Below are 20,149 nucleotides of genomic sequence, written 5' to 3'. Positions count from 1 at the left end.
GATGCCACCACTGTCGCGGCGCGGGGTTCGGCCATAGGCCGAGTGGCTGCCGAGCACTATTTTGAAGAATTTCTTGAGGGCGCTCGTTCGATAGAGGCCCAGTGCTTGAAGAATGTTATGTTTGAGTGACATGTATTCCCATTGTAAAAACAATGTTTTATTGAATTTATCAAGGCTGTATTTATACTTTTGCCCGAAAGTATTGTGATGCCTCATGTGCGGCCGTTTATGTATACATGTATATAACCTGAAAGATTGCAGTCGTCGGCTTCAGCCCCCACGCATATAATGCGGGGGTGTTCGCAGAAGACGCATATTCACACTTAATCCAACGTCTTGGTCCTATTAAGGAGGTGATAGCGCATCGAATTAGGCAACCGGACTATAATGCTTTAACACTTTCACTTAGCCAGAGGAGTTTGACAATGGGGCTACTATATAGCCCCTGGTGGCTCCGCACTCATCCGGATTCAGGGTGCGTACATGCCTGGCCGGGAAACGGCCCTTCATTAATGCGGAGGAATCCCGAAGGTTCCAATAGGTCATCGAGTGGTTGACCAGTCTCACGCTATATCATGACACTCAGTTTTTGGCTTTCTCTACTGAGGTGCTCGTCCGGATGAACCAGGGCACAATCGCAATAGTTCTCCTGGTGCTGCCTTAGCTGATAGAGCGGAACGTAAGGCAGCAAAACACAGGAGCCGGGAAAACCCAACATTTGACCAAAGACATGATTCGGAGCTGATGCATATAAGGCCAAACTCGCGACGCCGAACACTCCCTAAGGTATTCGGTATTTTAAGGTTTAAACCGGGCCTAAACAGTGCCCTTTGTAATAAGCCCCTGGTGTCCAGGTACATGCATTATTCTGATGTGGCCACATGCCAAGATGTCAGCATCCTTCTCAATTGTACTGAGAAATCAAGGGATGTGTAGCAACAAGAGACATTAAAAAAGGTTTACGCAAAGTCTTAATCTAAAAAGAATCCTTGGAACGGGTCCCTGCTGCACGTCTGCGCCTGTGTCTCCGTTGTGCCGTATCCTGGACGGATGTAGCACGATGGTCATCTGTAAAAGAGAGGAACTTAGCTGAAAAGTTATCGTGTAAAAGGTAGGTTATGCTAAAGAAACCATGTACAATTCAATATGAGTAAGATTGAGATTAATTGCCACTTGTTTGCGCACGTTGAGCCCCTTGTATTGTACTAGGGGTATGGCCATCAGACCTGTATTAGTTACATATCGCTACGCCGGACTCGTCTAACCGCGTCCGTGGTCTTAACGACCTGTCAAATGTTGTAGTTGGTGAGGCCGTTTACTGTGCGGCTGCCAAGGCAGCCGCACTGTCTTCGGTGTGCAAGGAGCGCTCAATATTTCCATTTACTATGATAATGCCGCGTGGACCGGGCATCTTAAGCATGAGGGAAGCATAATGCGGTATTGCGTTAAAGCGAGCAAAAGCTTCGCGTCCGAGCAGTGCTTGATAGCCACTTTGGAATGGAGCGATGTGGAAGGTTAAATTTTCGCTGCGGAAGTTATCGGGGAAGCCGAATATAACCTCTAGTAGCAGGGAGCCCCTGCAATGAGCCTCTGGGCCTGTCGTTACTCCTTTAAAGGTAGCATTGCTGCGGCAAATTTTTGTTGGGTCTATCCCCATTTTGCGGACTGTGTCCTGATATATCAGATTTAAACAGCTGCCACCGTCCATCAGGACCCGTGTGAAGTGGTATTCGTTAATTATTGGATCTAATACCAAGGCAGCCCATCCTGCACGCCAGATACTTGCCGAGTAATCCCGATGGTCGAAGGTGATCGGTTGGGACGACCAATGGCGGAGCTCTGTGGTGATAGGCCCTTGGGCATGTCTTTCTAGGGGTGCCGCTTTGTTTTTCCCCTTTAACACATGTAACACGTTGACTGTTTTGACTTCTGGTGGGAATTTCTTTTGTTCCCCTGTGCTTTGCTTGCGAGGCCCATCCTCGTCTTCGCTTGGTGTATCCCGCCCCTTGTGCTCGGCGTTGAGCTTGCCGGACTGTTTGAAGACCCAACATTCTCTGTGGGTATGATTTGCAGGTTTATCAGGGGGGCTATGGATCTGACATATTTGGTCTAGAATTTTGTTTAGGATGGACAGTTCGTCTCTGTTGCCTTTGGAGGGCGGCTTTTGCTGACCTGGCCGAGAGCTTCTGAATCCGGCGTTTACCGCCGTGCTCTTCGGACTGTCTTCTTTATTCCGGCGCTTATTCTTGCTCCGTCGTGATTTTCCGTTTCCATCCCTGACTTTAGATGTACTTGGGTCACTGGTGCTACATCAGGCTAACCAGCTGTCCTCGCCCGCGCAAAAGCGGGTCATGAGGCTTGTTAATGCTGCCATTGTTCTCGGCTTTTCTTGACCGAGGTGTCTGGCAAGCCATTTGTCTTGAACGCTATGCTTGAAAGCTGCTAAGGCTTCGGCATCTGGACAGTCGACTATTTGGTTCTTTTTAGTGAGGAACATGTTCCAAAGTGTTCGTGCTGACTCACCGGGCTGTTGAGTTATATGACTTAAATCGTCTGCATCCGATGGTCGGAAATATGTCCCTTGAAAATTTGCCCGAAAGGAGTCTTCGAGCTCTTCCCAGCTTCCGATGGAGTTTTCGGGGAGGCTTTTAAGATAGTGCCGAGCCGACCCTTTGAGCTTGAGGGGTAAGTACTTGATGGCGCGGAGATCATCTCCTCGAGCCATATGGATATGGAGGATGTAGTCCTCAATCCAGACCCCAGGGTCTATTGTTCCGTCGTACGCCTCTATGTTTACGGGTTTGAATCCCTCTGGAAATTCATGGTCCAGCACCTCGTTGGTGAAACATAGGGGGTGTGCGGCACCCCTGTATTTGGGGTGTACCGTGGTGTTCGGATGTCTGTTGTGTTGCATTGTATGTTGGAGCGCGCTTACGTGGTCCATAGATGGATCTGGTTGTGCCGTCCTTTTGATGCGAACCCTTACGCGGATCGCGTACTGGTTTATGTGCGGCATCGTTTGCCGCTTTATGTTGGCTATGAGGTCGTCTATCCGGCCGGATGTCCGTTTTATTTTTTAATTGTGGAGGATCTAAGGCCTCCTCATCGAATTCAGGTAGCAACTTTCGCTTCGGATAGCTCTTGGTGTGGCGATTACTGCCGCACTTCGCTGCAGTGTTGAGTACTTCACTCCATTTGATTTTGAGTGTGTCTTGGGCAGCCTTGAGCCTTTGCTTCTGTTTTTTTGGACTCCTCGCAGTGGTAACCAGCCTTTGATGGGCATTCTGTTGCTCCGGGTGCCTGTCCGGTGTGATGTCATTCGGACTATTATCTTTGACGGGGTTGGGTTGTTCGGCTTGATTTTCTGTGTTGCCGTGGTTGGGCAATGGTTCACCCTGCTCTAACGCTGGGTCTATATGATCGTTATCTCTGCCGAGGCGGGATTTGGAGCGGTGTTTACGCCGCCGCTTTGACTGCTTCTCGAGGGAACAACCCTTCGCTGCGTCCTTCCGTTCCTCGTCGTCGTTTTCTTTGGGTGTGTCCACCATGTATACGTCATGTGATGGAGTGGGCGTCCAGTGCCCTGTGTGCGGTGGTTCCTGTTCGTCTCCTGCATCGTCGTCCATACCGTCGATGTCTTCGGAGTCGAAGTCGAGCATGTCGGTTAAGTCATTGACAGTGGCTACTAAATGGGTGGTGGGTGGGCGACGAATTTCGTCGTCATCCGCATCCCAATCATGCTGGACATAGTTTGGCCAGGACTCTCCTGACAAGGAGAGAGACCTTAACGAGTTCAGTATGTCGCCGAAGGGCGAATGCTGAAAGATATCCGCGGAGGTAAACTCCATGATCGGCGCCCAACCGGATTCGACAGGCACGGGCGCAGGCGGTTCGGAGTCCGTGGCCAGAGAAGGATCTGGCAGTTTGGCAACATGGCTCTCATGAAAGGTAAGGTCGATATTCGGCTCGATCACCGCTGAGGATACAGCTTTCGTGGCGGGGTCTATCCACCCATCCATGGATGGCGCGACTAGTTCCAAATTGAGGGTCGGAGTGGTTGCCGGTGCGATATCCTGAACACTGTCTGACGGCAGAGCTAAATCATGCTCATCAAGACCGTGCAGCGCACTTGGCAGGGGCTCAAATCCGTCGAAGATCAAGTCTCTGCGGATATCGGCCGTGTAGTTTAAGCTTCCAAACCTGACCCGGTGGCCAGGGGCATAACTTTCGATCTGCTCCAGATGGCCAAGCGAGTTGGCCCGCAGTGCGAAGCCGCTGAATACGAAGATCTGTCCGGGGAGAAAAGTCTCACTCCGGACTGCATCGCTATCGATGATTGAAGGAGCCATCAAGCCTAATGGCGATGACACAGAGGAACTCTCAATGAAAGCACCAATGTCGGTGTCAAAACCGACGGATCTCGGGTAGGGGGCCCCGAACTGTGCGTCTAAGGCGGATGGTAACAGGAGGCAGGGGACACGATGTTTTACCCAGGTTCGGGCCCTCTTGATGGAGGTAAAACCCTATGTCCTGCTTGATTTATTCTTGATGATATGAGTATTACAAGAGTTGATCTGCCACGAGATCGGAGAGGCTAAACCCTAGAAACTAGCCTATGGTATGATTGTATGTTGTCCTATGGACTAAAAACCCTCCAGTTTATATAGACACCGGAGGGGGCTAGGGTTACACAAGGTCGGTTACAAAGGAGGAGATATCCATATCCGTACTGCCTAGCTTGCCTTCCACGCCAAGTAGAGTCCTATCCGGACACGGGGCGAAGTCTTCAATCTTGTATCTTCATAGTCCAACAGTCCGGCCAAAGGATATAGTCCAGCTATCCGGAGACCCCTTAATCCAGGACTCCCTCAATAGCCTTTACTATGCCTATTTTAGAAGTCCACATGTTGCTGTTTGAAAACAGAAAGTTTACCGCTGTTGCAATAATTCCCTAGAAAAGTCAGAATGTGATAAAATGTTGAAACCTTTTGCATATTAAGATCTTATAAATTTACTACAGTGGGAATTTTCTTTCATAATTTTTTGAGCTAGGGAAGTATGGATGTTGTTGCATTCTTTACAGACTGTCCTGTTTAGGCAGATTGCTATTATGTTTGCATTGTTTGCATATGTTTGCTTCTTTAATGATTCTATTTGAGGATAGGACTATTAAATATGCAGAGGCATTTAGTATGCAATGTTGAATAATAATTTTAGTGATTTGCTACAGTAGAGTATGATAAGGTTTTTGGCAATGGTTTATACTAACTTATCTCACGAGTCCTTGTTGAGTTTTGTGTGGATGAAGCTTTTGAAATTTAGGGAGACCGTGATATGAGAGGAATTAAGGAGACACAAAAGCTCAAACTTGGGGATGCCCAAGGCATCCCAAGATAATATTTCAAGAGGTCTCAAGCGTCTAAGCTTGGGGATGCCCCGGTTGGCATCCCAACTTTCTTCTTCAACAACTATCGGTTAGTTTCGGTTGATCCTAAGTTTTTGCTTCTTCACACGATGTTTGCCATTCTTAGAATGTCATTTTACTTTGCTTTGCTTGCTGTTTGAATAAAATACCAAGATCTGAAATTCTTAAATGTTAGAGAGTCTTCACATAGTTGCATAATTATTCGACTACTCATTGATCTTCACTTATATCTTTCAGAGTAGTTTGTCGTTTGCTCTAGTGCTTCACTTATATCTTTTTAGAGCATGGTGGTAGTTTTATTTTGAAGAAATAGATGAACTCTCATGCTTCACTTAGATTATTTTGAGAGTCTTAAATAGCATGATAATTTGCTTAATAATCCTAATATGCTAGGCATCCAAGAATAGTAAAAACTTTCATATAGAGTATTGAATACTAAGAGAAGTTTGATGCTTGATGACTGTTTTGAGATATGGAGGTAATAATATCAAAGTCGTGCTAATTGAGTAGTTGTGAATTTGAGGAATACTTGTGTTGAAGTTTGCAAGTCCCGTAGCATGCACGTATGGTAAATGTTGTGTAACAAATTTGAAACATGAGGTGTTATTTGATTGTCTTCCTTATGAGTGGCGCTCGGGGACGAGCGATGGTCTTTTTCTACCAATCTATCCCCCTAGGAGCATGCGCATAGTGCCGAGGTTTTTGATGACTTGTAGATTTTTGCAATAAGTATGTGAGTTCTTTATGACTAATGTTGAGTCCATGGATTATACGCACTCTCACCCTTCCATCCTTGCTAGCCTCTTCGGTACCGTGCATTGCCCTTTCTCACATTGAGAGTTGGCGCAAACTTCGCCGGTGCATCCAAACCCCGTGATATGATACGCTCTTCCACACATAAACCTCCTTATATCTTCCTCAAAACAGCCACCATACCTACCTATTATGGCATTTCCATAGCCATTCCGAGATATATTGCCATGCAACTTTCCACCATTCCGTTCATCATGACACATTCATCATTGTCATATTGCTTAGCATGATCATGTAGTTGACATAGTATTTGTGGCAAAGCCACCGTTCATAATTCTTTCATACATGTCACTCTTGGTTCATTGCACATCCCGGTACACCGCCGGAGGCATTCATATAGAGTCATCTTTGTTCTAGTATCGAGTTGTAATCATTGAGTTGTAAATAAAAAGAAGTGTGATGATCATCATTATTAGAGCATTGTCCCAAGTGAGGTATAAAAAAGGCCATAAAAAAGGGAGAAGCCCCCCCCAAAAGAATAAAGGCCATACAAAAAGATAAGGCCCAAAAAAATGAGAGAAAAAGAGAGAAGGGACAATGTTACTATCCTTTTACCACACTTGTGCTTCAAAGTAGCACCATGATCTTCATAGTAGAGAGTCTCTCATGTTATCACTTTCATATACTAGTGGGAATTTTTCATTGTAGAACTTGGCTTGTATATTCCAACAATGGGCCTCCTCAAGTTCCCTAGGTCTTCGTGAGCAAGCAAGTTGTATGCACACCCACTAGTTTCTTTTGTTGAGCTTTCATACATTTATAGCTCTAGGCATCTGTTGCATGGCAATCCCTACTCCTTGCATTAAAATCAATCGGTGGCCATCTCCATAGCCCATTTATTAGCCTCGTTGATGTGAGACTTTCTCCTTTTTGTCTTCTCCACATAGCCCCCCTCATTATTCTATTCCACCCATAGTGCTATATCCATGGCTCGCGCTCATGTATTGCGTGAAAGTTTATGAGTTTGAGATTACTAAAGTATGAAACAATTGCTTGGCTTGTCATCGGGGTTGTGCATGATGAGAGCATTCTTGTGTGACGAAAATGAAACATGACTAAACTATATGATTTTGTAGGGATGAACTTTCTTTGGCCATGTTATTTTGAGAAGACATAATTGCTTAGTTAGTATGCTTGAAGTATTATCATTTTTATGTCAATATGAACTTTTGTCTTGAATCTTATGGATCTGAATATTCATACCACAATTAAGAAGAATTACATTGAAATTATTCCAAGTATCACTCCGCATCAAAAATTATGTTTTTATCATTTACCTACTCGAGGACGAGCAGGAATTAAGCTTGGGGATGCTGATACGTCTCCAACGTATCTATAATTTTTGATTGCTCCATGCTATATTATCTATTGTTTTGGATGTTTATGGGCTTTATTATACACTTTTATATCATTTTTGGGACTAACCTATTAACCCAGAGCCCAGTGCCACTTTCTGTTTTTACCTTGTTTTAGGGTTTCGAAGAAGAGGAAAATCAAACGGAGTCCAATTGACCTGAAACTTCACGAAACTCATTTTTGGAAGGAAAGAAGCCCAGAAGACTTGGAGTGCATGCCAGGGGACTTATGAGGAGGCCATGAGGCAGGGGGGCGCGTCCACTCCCCTGGGCGCACCCTCCACCCTCGTGAGCCCCTCGTGGCCCCCCTGGCGTACTTCTTCCACCTATATATCTCCATATACCCTAAAAACATCCGCGAGCACAATAGATCGGGAGTTCCGCCACCAGAAGCCTCCGTAGCCACCAAAAGCCAATCTAGACCCGTTCCGGCACCCTGCCGGAGGGGGCAATCCTTCTCCGGTGGCCATCTTCATCATCCCGGTGCTCTCCATGACGAGGAGGGAGTAGTTCTCCCTCGGGGCTGAGGGTATGTACCAGTAGCTATGTGTTTTATCTCTCTCTCTCTCTCTCGTGTTCTTGAGGTGTTACGATCTTGATGTTTCCCGAGCTTTGCTATTATATTTGGATCCTATGATGTTTCTTCCCCCTCTACTCTCTTGTAATGAATTGAGTTTCCCCTTTGGAGTTATCTTATCGGATTGAGTCTTTAAAGATTTGAGAACACTTGATGTATGTCTTGCGTGGGATACCTGTGGTGACAATGGGGTATTCTATGATCCACTTGATGTAAGTTTTGGTGATCAACTTGCGGGTTCCGTGACCTTGGAAACCTATGCATAGGGGTTGGCACATGTTTTCATCGTGATTCTCTGGTAGAAACTTTGGGGCACTCTTTGAGGTTCTATGTGTTGGTTGAATAGATGAATCTAAGATTGTGTGATGCATATCGTATAATCATACCCACAGATACTTGAGGTGACATTGGAGTATGTAGGTGACATTAGGGTTTTGGTTGATTTGTGTCTTAAGGTGTTATTCTAGTACGAACTCTAGGGTTGTTTGTGACACTTATAGGAATAGCCCAACGGATTGATTGGAAAGAATAATTTTGAGGTGGTTTCATACCCTACCATAATCTCTTCGTTTGCTCTCCGCTATTAGTGACTTTGGAGTGACTCTTTGTTGCATGTTGAGGGATAGTTATGTGATCCAATTATGTTATCATTGTTGAGGGAACTTACACTAGCGAAAGTATGAACCCTAGGCCTTATTTCCACGCATTGCAATACCGTTTATGCTCACTTTTATCATTAGTTACCTTGATGTTTTTATAATTTCAGATTACAAATACTTTGATCTACTATCCATATACCACTTGTATCACCATCTCTTTGCCGAACTAGTGCACCTATACAATTTACCATTGTATTGGGTGTGTTGGGGATACAAGAGACTCTTTGTTATTTGGTTGCAGGGTTGCTTGAGAGAGACCATCTTCATCCTACGCCTCCTACGGATTGATAAACTTTAGGTCATCCACTTGAGGGAAATTTGCTACTGTCCTACAAACCTCTGCACTTGGAGGCCCAACAACGTCTACAAGAAGAATGTTGTGTAGTAGACATCAATAATGAAGAAAGAAAAAAGGAAAATAGATAATAAATGTTACGGGAATGCTTGTCGGCTTGTCCGTATTGTGCTTCCGCCAATGCCCATGGTATCTTAAGTGCGTAGTGATGTATGCGCGGTACAAATTTTGCGGGTATATGAGATGGGCGGCGGAAGCCGAACTGCTATTTCCGCTCCGGGGTTGATCGATCCTCGGGGGGAAATTGCTTCTAAGCCCCGATATTTGGTTGGTGAACCTCTCTGTCATCCCTATCGCCTGGCGGCCTCCTCCCCTTGTTGTTCGGCGTTGAGCTTGCCGGCCTGCTTGAAGACCCAACAGCTTCTGTTGGTATGATTAGCTGGTTTATCGGGGTGGCCGTGAATCTGGCAGGGTCGGTCCAGTATCCTGTCTAGGTTGGATGGTCCGTCTCGGTTTGCCTTGAATGGCTTTTTCTATTGGCTGGGTTTTGGATTGCTGAATCCGGCGTTGACCGCTGTGTCGCGTGATCTTTCATTATCATTGCGACCGTTGTGTTTGCTTCGTCGTGGCTTGCCATTGCCGTCTCGGATTTCGGAAGTTCCCGAGTCGATGGCGTTGTTGCTTCTGTGAGCGAGCCAGCTGTCTTCTCCCGCGCAAAAGTGGGTCATTAGAGCGGTAAGGGCTGTCATGGATCTAGGTCCTTCTTGACCGAGGTGGCATGCAAGCCATTCATCCCGGATGCTGTGTTTGAAGGCCGCAAGGGCTTCCGGTCTGGACAGTCCAGAGCTTCCTAGATGACTCTCCCGGCTGCTGGACAATGTGACTTAAGTCATCAGCGTCCAGTGGTCGGACATATGTTCCTTGAAAGTTGTCGCGAAAGGCGTCTTCCAAATCTTCCCAGTTGCCAATAGAATTTTCCTGCAGACTTTTTAACCAGTACCGAGCTGGTCCTTTGAGTTTTAGTGGTAGGTATTTGATTGCATGAAGGTCATCTCCGTGGGCCATGTGGATATGGAGGAGGAAGTCCTCGATCCATACCGCGGGATCTGTTGTTCCGTCGTATGATTCGATATTCATGGGTTTGAACCCGTCTGGGAATTCATGCTCCATTACTTCGTCTGTGAAGCAAAGAGGGTGTGCGGCACCTCTATATTGGGCCACACTGCGACGTACCTCCGATGGAGTCCATTTGCGGTTTTCGGCCCGGGCGTGGCTAGGTTTGTCACGTCCGAATAGGTAGCTGTCGTCGCGTGTCGAGGCACGTCCTCGCGATCCGTAGATCGATCTTGCGTGTCCTGCTCTACTGTCCAAGTCATGTCGAAGGTCGTATCTACAACCCCGAGCTGTTTTATTCTTGCCTTTACGGCGAGGTGAGGCGGTCTGGTATTCGGCTTGAGTTGCCACTTTATCCGGACCAAGTTGTGGTCGACCTACCGCATTGTGCGATGATGGTACGGGCTCCAGCGCCTCGTCATCGAACTGAGGTAGCAATCTATGCTTCGGGTAGCTTTTGGCTGGGCCACTAAGGCCGTATTCTTAGGCGGCCAGGACTTCGGTCCATCTATCATTGAGCAGATCTTGGTCTGCTTGAAGCTGCAGCTGCTTTTTTTCAGGCTCCGTGTAGTGGCTATTAGCCGGCGTTTGAAGCGCTCCTGCTCGAGAGGTTCCTCAGGCACGATGAAATCCTTGTTGTCGAGGCTCTCCTTTTCCTCGAAGAGCGGAAGATAATTACTGTCCTCCGAGTCTCCGTGTATGGCCTGTTCATCAGGGCTAACTTGCCCATTTTCCCGTCCCCCCTGTTCGGAGGTTACCTTGATGGGGTCTTCATTATCTTCGGCATCGTCCGGAGTATTATTTTTTCCGGTGCCCGTACTACAGTCTTTGGAACGACGTGACTTAGAGCGGCATCGAGGAAGCTGGCGCTTGGGCTGTCTCTCAGGAGGTTTATCCTCAACTGGATCCTCTTTGTCATCGTTGTTAGTTTTTTCAGGCGTGTCCACCATGTATACATCGTAGAAAGAAGTGGCCGTCCGTCGTCCATTGAATGGAGGGTTTTGGCCTTGCTCCTTGTCGGCATCGTCGTCCGTACTGGCGATGTCTTCGGAGCCATGGCCAAGCATGTCGGTTGAATCCTCGACATTGGCTATGAAGTGGGTGGCGGGTGGGAAGCAAAATTCCTCATCATCAGGCTCTAGTTCAAACTGTACATAGTTCGGCAGAGAGTCCCCCGCCAAGGACAAGTTCTTTAATGAGTTCAGCACATCGCCCAAGGGCGAGTGCTGGAAGATTTCTGCGGTGCTGAACTCGAAGATCGATAAGCGATCAAGTTCGGTATCCGTGGACTCACATGGTTCGGAACTTATACCCAGAGAAGAGTCCGGAGTTCCGGTGACACGAGTATTGCGTGAGGTTAAGTCCATGTGCGGCTCCAACGCCGGGGAATCTGTGGCCTCCGTGGTGGGGTTGAGCCTCCAATCCTTGGACGCCGCCGCGTGCTCTGGATCTAAGGCCAGAGTGGTCACAGGAGCTATCTCCTGGATGCGGCCTGACGACAGATTTAGGTCATGTTCGTCAAGGTGACCAGGAGCGGTCGCCGCGGTCTCGAATCCGGTGAAGACCAAATCTCCATGGATGTCCGCAACGTAATTCAAGCTCCCAAATCTGACCTGATGGCCAGAGGTGTAGCTATCGATCTGCTCTAGGTGACCAAATAAGTTGGCCCACAGCGCGAAGTTGCCGAACACGAAGATCTGTCCGGGGAGGAAGGTTTCTCCTTGGACAACGTCACTATCGACGATTGAAGGGGCCATCGAACTTTTCGTCGACGACATAGTGGAACTCTCAATGAAAGCACCAATGTCGGTGTCAAAACCGGCGGATCTCGGGTAGGGGGTCCCGAACTGTGCGTCTAAGGTCGTTGGTAATAGGAGACAGGGGACACGATGTTTACCCAGGTTCGGGCCCTCTACATGGAGGTAATACCCTACGTCCTGCTTGATTGATATTGATGAATACTAATATTACAAGAGTTGATCTACCTCAAAATCGTAACGGCTAAACCTTAGAGGTCTAACTTGTATGGCTATGGTAATGAGTCTATCTTCCGGACTAAGTCCTCCGGTTTATATAGACACCGGAAGGATCTAGGGTTACACAAGGTCGGTTACAAAGAAAAAAAATCTACATAGTCGGTCGCCAAGCTTGCTTTCACGCCAAGAAAAGTCCCATCCGAACACAGATGCAGTCTTCGGTCTTCACATCTTCACAACCCATCAGTCCGGCCCATGGCTAACAGGCCGGACGTCCGAGGACCCCTTAGTCCAGGACTCCCTCACCCCTCGAAGACAAGCCCTGGCCGAGAAACATACTGAGGAAAGCAACCAATGCAATATGAAATCTGGTGACTACTATATGGTGAAATCGGCAAAAGGCCAAGGCCGATCCAATTCTTCCGGTTCGGTTTTTTCGTTCGGTTTTTTTCATGAAAAAAAAGTTCGTCAAAACCTATCAATATGGGATCTAGTTTTGAAGATCTCGACGCAAGGAATCCAAAGGTGAAAACGGTTCGAGATTTGGACGCACGGTTTAAAAGATAAAATATTTTGAATAAATGGATCTACGAAAAAAGGGAAAACTCTCAGGTTGCGACAAGTGGCGCGTTGCATGTGCGCCACTTGTCGCGACCTGGGAAAGTGGAGTGTTCTTTGCAACGAGTATTCCTTAAGGCTCGTCGTAATGTGAGTATCAAAGGTAGTATCATGCATGCCAACTAGACAAATTTGATGAGACAACATATAATTAAATGAAAAAAAAATTGAGTATCATATTATGATACCGTATCATATTAAACGTTATGCTACTATGTGTCATACATGCTAATAAATGAAGTTATCTATGATACTATACAATACAGATATAGTATACATCATACACTAGTTTCATGATACTAGTATATCATACTTGCCATTACAACCAGCCTAATTAGTGATTTCGCTATCTACCTATCTCATTGTGGAAAACGGAAAGAAGGCCCGTGTGAAAAGCCCACCAGCAGCGCTGACTGGGCAAAAAAAAAAGGCTAGTCCACCGTAGTCGCAGAAATTTAGTTTCCTCAAAAAAAAAAAGTCGCAGAAATTTAGTGTTACTCAATAATAAAAAAGTCGCAGAAATTTAGTCGCCACGCCGCCGCCGCAGGGATTCAGCGACGGCTCGGCGGCATGCAACCTGCTGCACTCGTCAATTCTTCCGGCTCCAACCAACGAACTAGGCAACCAGCGATGGTTAAACACATCACGCTATTTACTAATCTCTCTCAAATTCTCATTTTATGGCAGTGTTGAATTGATACATCGGATTTTTGTTGTTTTGGTTGTCACATTATGATTCTATTTTCTTTTGCGGGAAAAGAACTGCTGATGTTTAGCACAGAGTTCTTACAGAAAGGTCCTGAGACAAGAAAAATCATTGAAGCCTCCAGCACCCCGTTGATGACGACGATGGCGAAGACGTATTGCCGGCGCGCCGTCGCTGCTGCTCCACACAAGCCTTGGATTTGGAACAGACCCTCTGCAGACGGGAAGTCGACGAAGCTCAGCCCGGAAGGCCTCCATCCCGCACCGTTGAAGCCAACGCCCTGCACCGCACCACCAGCTCGATTCAGATCTTCGAGATCCCGGATCCGCCGCCCCGCGGACTCCAGCGAGGGAAAAGAGCACATATTATTCTACGAAGAGTTCCTATTCTGTTCAGTACGTGTCCTAGAAATTATCATGATCGTGATGCAAATTATCTTGTACTAGTTCCTATCTTTGATGCAATTTTTCTGATGTCGAAATTATACTGTCTATCCTTGCTGCACTCCTCAATTCTTCGAGACGGCCAACGAAACAAAAAGGTTTTCCATAGCACTATTGATTACATTATTATGTCTTTTAGTTCCCGTTTTGTAAAATTATAGATCAGATTTTAGCTCTTTTGGTTGTGTGACATGTGATGTGACATATTATTGATCATATAGTTGAATTTAAATTACTACAAATATAATCATATTTTTATAGTGTCTAAGTGACATATTATTATAGTATTATGATAGTTAGCAAAAATCCGACTTGGCTTAGCCTCCATGTCGAAATCCTACATTCGTCATTGGACCTGTCGCCCCCCCCCCCTATGCTCAAATCCTGGCTCCGCCCCTGGAGACCTTACCGCCATTGCTAATCTAAGAAGATGCGCCCCTTCTGCCCCCCTCCCTCTCACGGGAGTACAGCGCAACGGCGGAGGAGGAGGCAAGCACTAGGGAGAGCAGAGGAGGAGGAGAGGGTAACGGTGACGGCGACGGAGAGTCGGAGACGATAGCGACGTGGTCTCCTTTGCCCCTCTCTGCTTTTAGGCGAGGAGCAGACGAGACAAGGCTGTGCTGCACAAATGTGTCACGGCTGGTGTGGCGTGCTTTGCACGTGAACGTTTCATTGGATTTCTTGGTGAGAGAATGGAGGATAGGCGCTCATCGTGGTTCTCTTTTGACGTGTCGCTGCACACACATGACTGGTAACAAAACTTATGTGTGCAGCGCACATCTCAATGAGTAAAATGGAGAGAGAGAGAGAGAAAGGCATCTCGCATTGATTGTGATAATAATGGAGTAGATGCAAACCCACCAGCCACCTCATCAACCTTTGACTAGTCGGTGGAAGGCCTCCTGCTTCGTTTTTAAGTGTTTTTTTTTGTTTAGTTAGCACTGGTGTTATGCTTAAAAATATGAGGCAATGGCGGTTACCTAAAGATAATAAAGTTCTCTCTGCCTAGCACCTGTCTCGACGGTGCGTCTTGTGTCGTCGGAGGGCAAGTGAAGGTGTGTCTTTGATGGATCTCACGGAACTCGGTCGGTGTTTGTTCTCGATGGATCCTCATAGATCCGGTTTACGTTTGTCTGTATTTATGTGTCTACAGTTTGGATTTTTTTATTTACGCTTCTCTTCATAAGCAAGGGTTGTTTTTATGATGTGCTGGTTCTCGGGGCCTTATCACGTTGACTCCCCAGCTGTTTACTGAAAAAGATTTGTCCGGATCTTATGAGGTAGGGGCAATGGCAACATGCATTCGACTCGCTTCAGTGTTTGTAGTCGTCGTTAGGCGGTCTATGGATATAAACATATTTTTTGTTATTTGTGATGTTCTTATACCGGGCAATGATATTTGATGAATAGATCAAAAGTTTTTTCCTGAATTTTTTTTTCTACAAAAGCTAATTAGTTAAACGTGGCTATGTATCGTATGTTGTATTAACTAAAATAGATGATCCTGCTATTATTGTTATATTAAACGGATGTAGATGATACATGTGGACTTTTAAATTGTCAATTGACTAACCAAATATGTATTATATGTCATCATAAGCGTATTTGAATTCATATACGAATGGAGTTTCTAAACCTATATTTTTCATCATATACAATACATATTTGATTAGTCAATTCGCTGAACTAAAAAAAGTACATGCATCCGTTCAGAAGGGGTATTTTATTTCTCTCATCATGCAAACATGTCGCCTTGGGATGCAATATGTATAAACAAATCAACTCAACATTCAACCATGCATGCACTTTAATTTTCAATATGCTATTTATATTAAATAATTATTTTGTAGATGCGTAATTATCAGATATAATAAATTATATGTTTTTTGAGAGAGTCGGTCAAAGTGAAACCAAATTTGCTACTTGTTTGAATCAAAGTTTGAAACCTAACAAACTTCCGCTTCAGCTCTCATATTATCAATTCAGATATATTCATGTTCAATACAAGCAAAACTCATTGAAATATATTGCAACCAATCAATCAAGTTAATCATTGGTTTTAGCTCGGTAATACATCATAACACACATTCTGAACTTAAGTGATAGCATTTTATGGTAGAATATTCCATCTAATCGATGCAATCCCTCCCATAGAAGGCATCAACTAGTGTGCCTCCTCCTCTCGTCACTACATCCCTTCATGGTTGTATTCCCACACCATAGGTCGCAACACCTCAAAGTCAAAAAAATGGGGGAAGAAGAACTGCAGCAGAGCGGCTAGGATTTTGACCGCCTCTGACCTTTGGCATTCATGTTGTTCACCTCAGGTTATCATACAATCAGCAGAAAACCAACCACCATCTCACATCCCCTTGCCTCTCTTACAACACTCACTTATGGGTGCAATATAATGGACGGGCACATACGCCAACCTAGAGCTCTTGGACGCATGGGAGTCGAAGAACAAGGTGTTGAGCAAGCATCTACTTAGTTCCAAACTCTAGCACCTAGTTTTGTGGTCAATGTTGTTAAAGAATTTGGATTTCTGTTAGACGTTTATGGTAATGCCTATAGAATGAACGTTCACGAGTGCTTAGGAGCTCAACGATCATCAATCAAGCAGAGTCGATCAAGGTTTTTAGCTCGTTAAACCCTCCATGAGCCGAGTTGTCTGTTATTCCACCCCTACCGTGTGCCTACAAAATGTGAGTTATATATTTTTAGTTATCAACTTAAATATCTAGAAATAGTGTTCAACAGCTCGCAACATTTTAATGATGAAATATTGCATGTTTTTCTTTGATATTAAAGGAAATAAAACACAATTAATGTAAAAAACATGGTATTGTACTTGTACCGTTTAATACTTTAAGTTTTGATTTTGATGAGTTTCAGTTGATTTAGGTTTTCTCAAAACTCGGGTCAGTATAAAAAGGTGTAACTTGCTCTTTTATAATAAAATACAACTGGGTGCAAATTTGCAACATACAGTTTTCACTAAACTGAAGTTGTACTTATTAAAATCAATTGAGACTTAATAAAATATCATATGATGGATACATGGATGGACCATTTAAGTTTAAGTCGCTGTTTGGTTGGGGACCAAATGGAATGGAATGATTCTAAATTTTCTGTTATCCCAATGATTGATTGGAGAATGCCCCAAAATGGAGTCGAGTGAGCTGGATAACTAGGGAAAATAGCCAGTATGAGGGACTAACTGATAACCTTTCAGCTACTGAAAATGGTCGAACCAATTGACTCCTCTCTCTCATTTCACTAGTTCCATACCACTGAGTAAGCAATAGTTAGAACACACTTTTAACTAGAACAATTATGCCTTCCATACGAAATATCAAGTTGTAACCATTCCATTCCATGGCGACAAAACTATGCTCCTTTGGTTAAAACAATTATCATAGGAACTTTAAGGAATATAATTCTTGGACAATTTTCCTATGTGGATTGTCTGATTTTGTAGGGTTGAGTCTCATCAGAATGTCTGCTAGTGTTCATTTGGATTATGTTTGTTTCATTAAATAAATCCATCTACTCAAGCCTCCCATGGATAATCATTTGTTTTTTACGATGTGTAGTAAAAAAATATCATAGATAACCAAATTCCTTAGGATTTGAGTAGCTATGGCATTACAATCCAATGTGTTTTCTGTTCTTGCTTTTATCTAATCATGTGCATTGAATAGGTCCTAAAAGGGTTTATTTTAAAAGCATGTATGGTCATTTCTCATTAACTCTTGGTGGTGCGTGCTGTTATACAATCTAGATTTGTTGTGTTGTCTTCATTATTAAATATGTTGTTTGCAGTAGCTAGGTCTCTTTTTTTAGAACCCACAAGAAATCTACGCACCCTTATATTAAGACAGGTAGGAAGCAATAGTTACAACAGAAAAGTCCAGAAAAAGATAACTTGCCTCCGATCGAGTGTGGTTTTTCTTTTGCTTTTGTCTCATATAACAAACTTATGGCTAGAGACAACTCGAAGAAATTGAGAGAAACCTTTGGATCACGTCTTTTGCTCTAAAAAGGCACCATTCCATATTTGTTCTTTAAATGTGTGGTGGCTACTGGCCAAACAGATTTAGGCTCAAATATCTTCCTTCTTTGGTACTACTACTGTAACTAAATAGAGAAGACGTTTTTGCAGTGAACTCTAGGTTGCGATTTTTTGTCAAGAATCACACCCAAGCGAAATAAGCAATCCGACTGTCATCTCCCGCCTGGATGTGTATGCATGCTACTATACACGTCGGCAGATCACGCGGTGCAGCTCAGCCCTCAGCGATGAACGCCGCGACGCGATCCAGGAGCTGCTTGGCGCTCTCGCAGTCCGTCTTCCCGAGGAAGAAGTCGTGGTCCTCGCCCTCCGACTCGAACCACGCCGCGGCGCCCGGCGCCTGGCACGCGCCCGCGGCCACGCCGTCGTAGTACGCGCGGATCCTCCTCGCCAGCACGTCCTTCTCCGCCGCACACACCAGCATCCTCTCGCACGCCAGCAGCTCCAGCGACGACGCGCCGAGCGCCAGCGGGTTGATCCTCGGGTCGTCGGCCCTGCCCACCGTCCCCGGGCACGTGTACGACCAGATCATCCCGTTGAACATGGGCACCGCCGGAGGCTCCCCCTCGATCGCCTCGCTCCCGCTGAACCACGGGTGCAGCAGCACCGCGCCCTCCATCCTCGGGTGGGAGTTCACCGCCGCCCTCACGAGCATCTCGTGCACGATGTTGGCGCCGGCGCTGTCGCCCGCCAGGAAGAGGCGGGCCGTGTCGCCGTGCCCGGAGATCCACTCGTCCTGCGTCGACGGCGCCACCGCCCACTGGAGCGCGGCCCAGCAGTCGTCGTAGGCCGTGGGCAGCGGGTGCTCCGGGGCGAGGCGGTAGTCGGCGGACACCACGAGGACGCCGGCCGCGGCCGCGAGGGAGTTGACGTAGCTGTGGTACGTGGCGTCGTCGGCCGACCCGATGAGGAAGGCGCCGCCGTGGAAGTAGACGAGGACCGGGAGCTTCTCCGAGGGGTCTCGGAGCTTGGGGAGGTAGAGGCGCACGGAGACGCCGGTGTCGGCGTCGAGGACGACGTCCCTGGAGGTGACGCCGGTGGCCTCGTCCAGGCCGGCAGGCGAGACGGTGGGTTCGTTGAGGCGGTCCATCTTGCCGCACTTGTAGATGCGGAAGTGCCCCGGGGACTCCAGCAGCACCTCGCCCTCGGTTTCGGCTTCCGTGGCAGCCGCCGGCAGAGCCCCGTTCTTGCGGGATGTAGACGTGCAGACGCCCGGGCATGGCGGGAAGGTGGTAGATAAGTAGCATGGTGGTCGGGGTAAGTTTCTCCGACGTACGGTTAGTGGTCGGCAAGGCTGGGGCGCTGCCCAGCCAGCCGAGATGGCGGATCCGCTCCTGGTGGCCATGGAGGAGAAGTGAACGACAGGATAAGCCTGTGTGTGGTGAAATGGTGACGAGGTCGTGCCTTGCCGTATCATCAACCAGCCATATATGCATGACTGGGGGCAGACTTCTCAACGTCGTACGGGCATGACTTCTCAACGGGACTGCATGTGCCTGTAGCTCCTGGGCGACAGCCGACAGCAACGGCTTGGCTACTCAACGGGCATGACTTTTCAAACCAAAAATGGTACTCCTACTAGGACCTCAATAATGAGGGACGTCACATCTGAGCGTGTAGATGCTACGGAGTACGGACCAGCAGAGGGTGGCCTCGCTATAGTGCAGCATCCGATAATCCTAGACGCACGGAGGAATACGGGCATCACGGGTATCTAAACACTTGTCAATCTTCTCTTTTTCATAGGGTGGCCTCATCTCACTTCTAATTTTCAATCAAAAACTGCCGCCTATTCACAGTCCGTTGAACCTGTGAAAACAAGCCCGTGCGTGTAGCATTACTCTGTGGCATCAGCGCGTTCCCATGTCAACCAGGGGCGTGCGATCTGTGCGGCCGCACAGGGTGTCAGGTGGCAGGGGCGCACATCAGTAACTAGGCCGACATCTTTTAATGTTAAACGCATCCAACAGGCCGAAAGACCCGGATAGCAGTAATTTGTTTGCTAATCGATGGCCCTGCATGAAGAAAATATGCTCTAGAAGCAATAATGAAGTTGTTATTTATATTTCCTTATATCATGATAAATGTTTATTA

General features: G+C 46.4%; 1 protein-coding gene across 1 annotated transcript; it reads right to left on the bottom strand.

Annotated features, from left to right (window-relative positions):
• Positions 1 to 18,009: 18,009 nt before the first annotated feature.
• LOC123103995 (2-hydroxyisoflavanone dehydratase) lies at positions 18,010 to 19,446 on the bottom strand. Its single transcript, XM_044525704.1, has one exon. The coding sequence runs from the start codon at positions 19,398 to 19,400 to the stop codon at positions 18,270 to 18,272; it is 1,131 nt and encodes a 376-aa protein (XP_044381639.1). The 5' UTR covers positions 19,401 to 19,446; the 3' UTR covers positions 18,010 to 18,269.
• Positions 19,447 to 20,149: the final 703 nt, after the last annotated feature.

This window comes from Triticum aestivum, chromosome 5A (assembly GCF_018294505.1).
Source record: "Triticum aestivum cultivar Chinese Spring chromosome 5A, IWGSC CS RefSeq v2.1, whole genome shotgun sequence".
NCBI classification, from domain to species: Eukaryota; Viridiplantae; Streptophyta; class Magnoliopsida; order Poales; family Poaceae; genus Triticum; species Triticum aestivum.
This window is presented reverse-complemented; position numbering and strand designations above follow the sequence as displayed.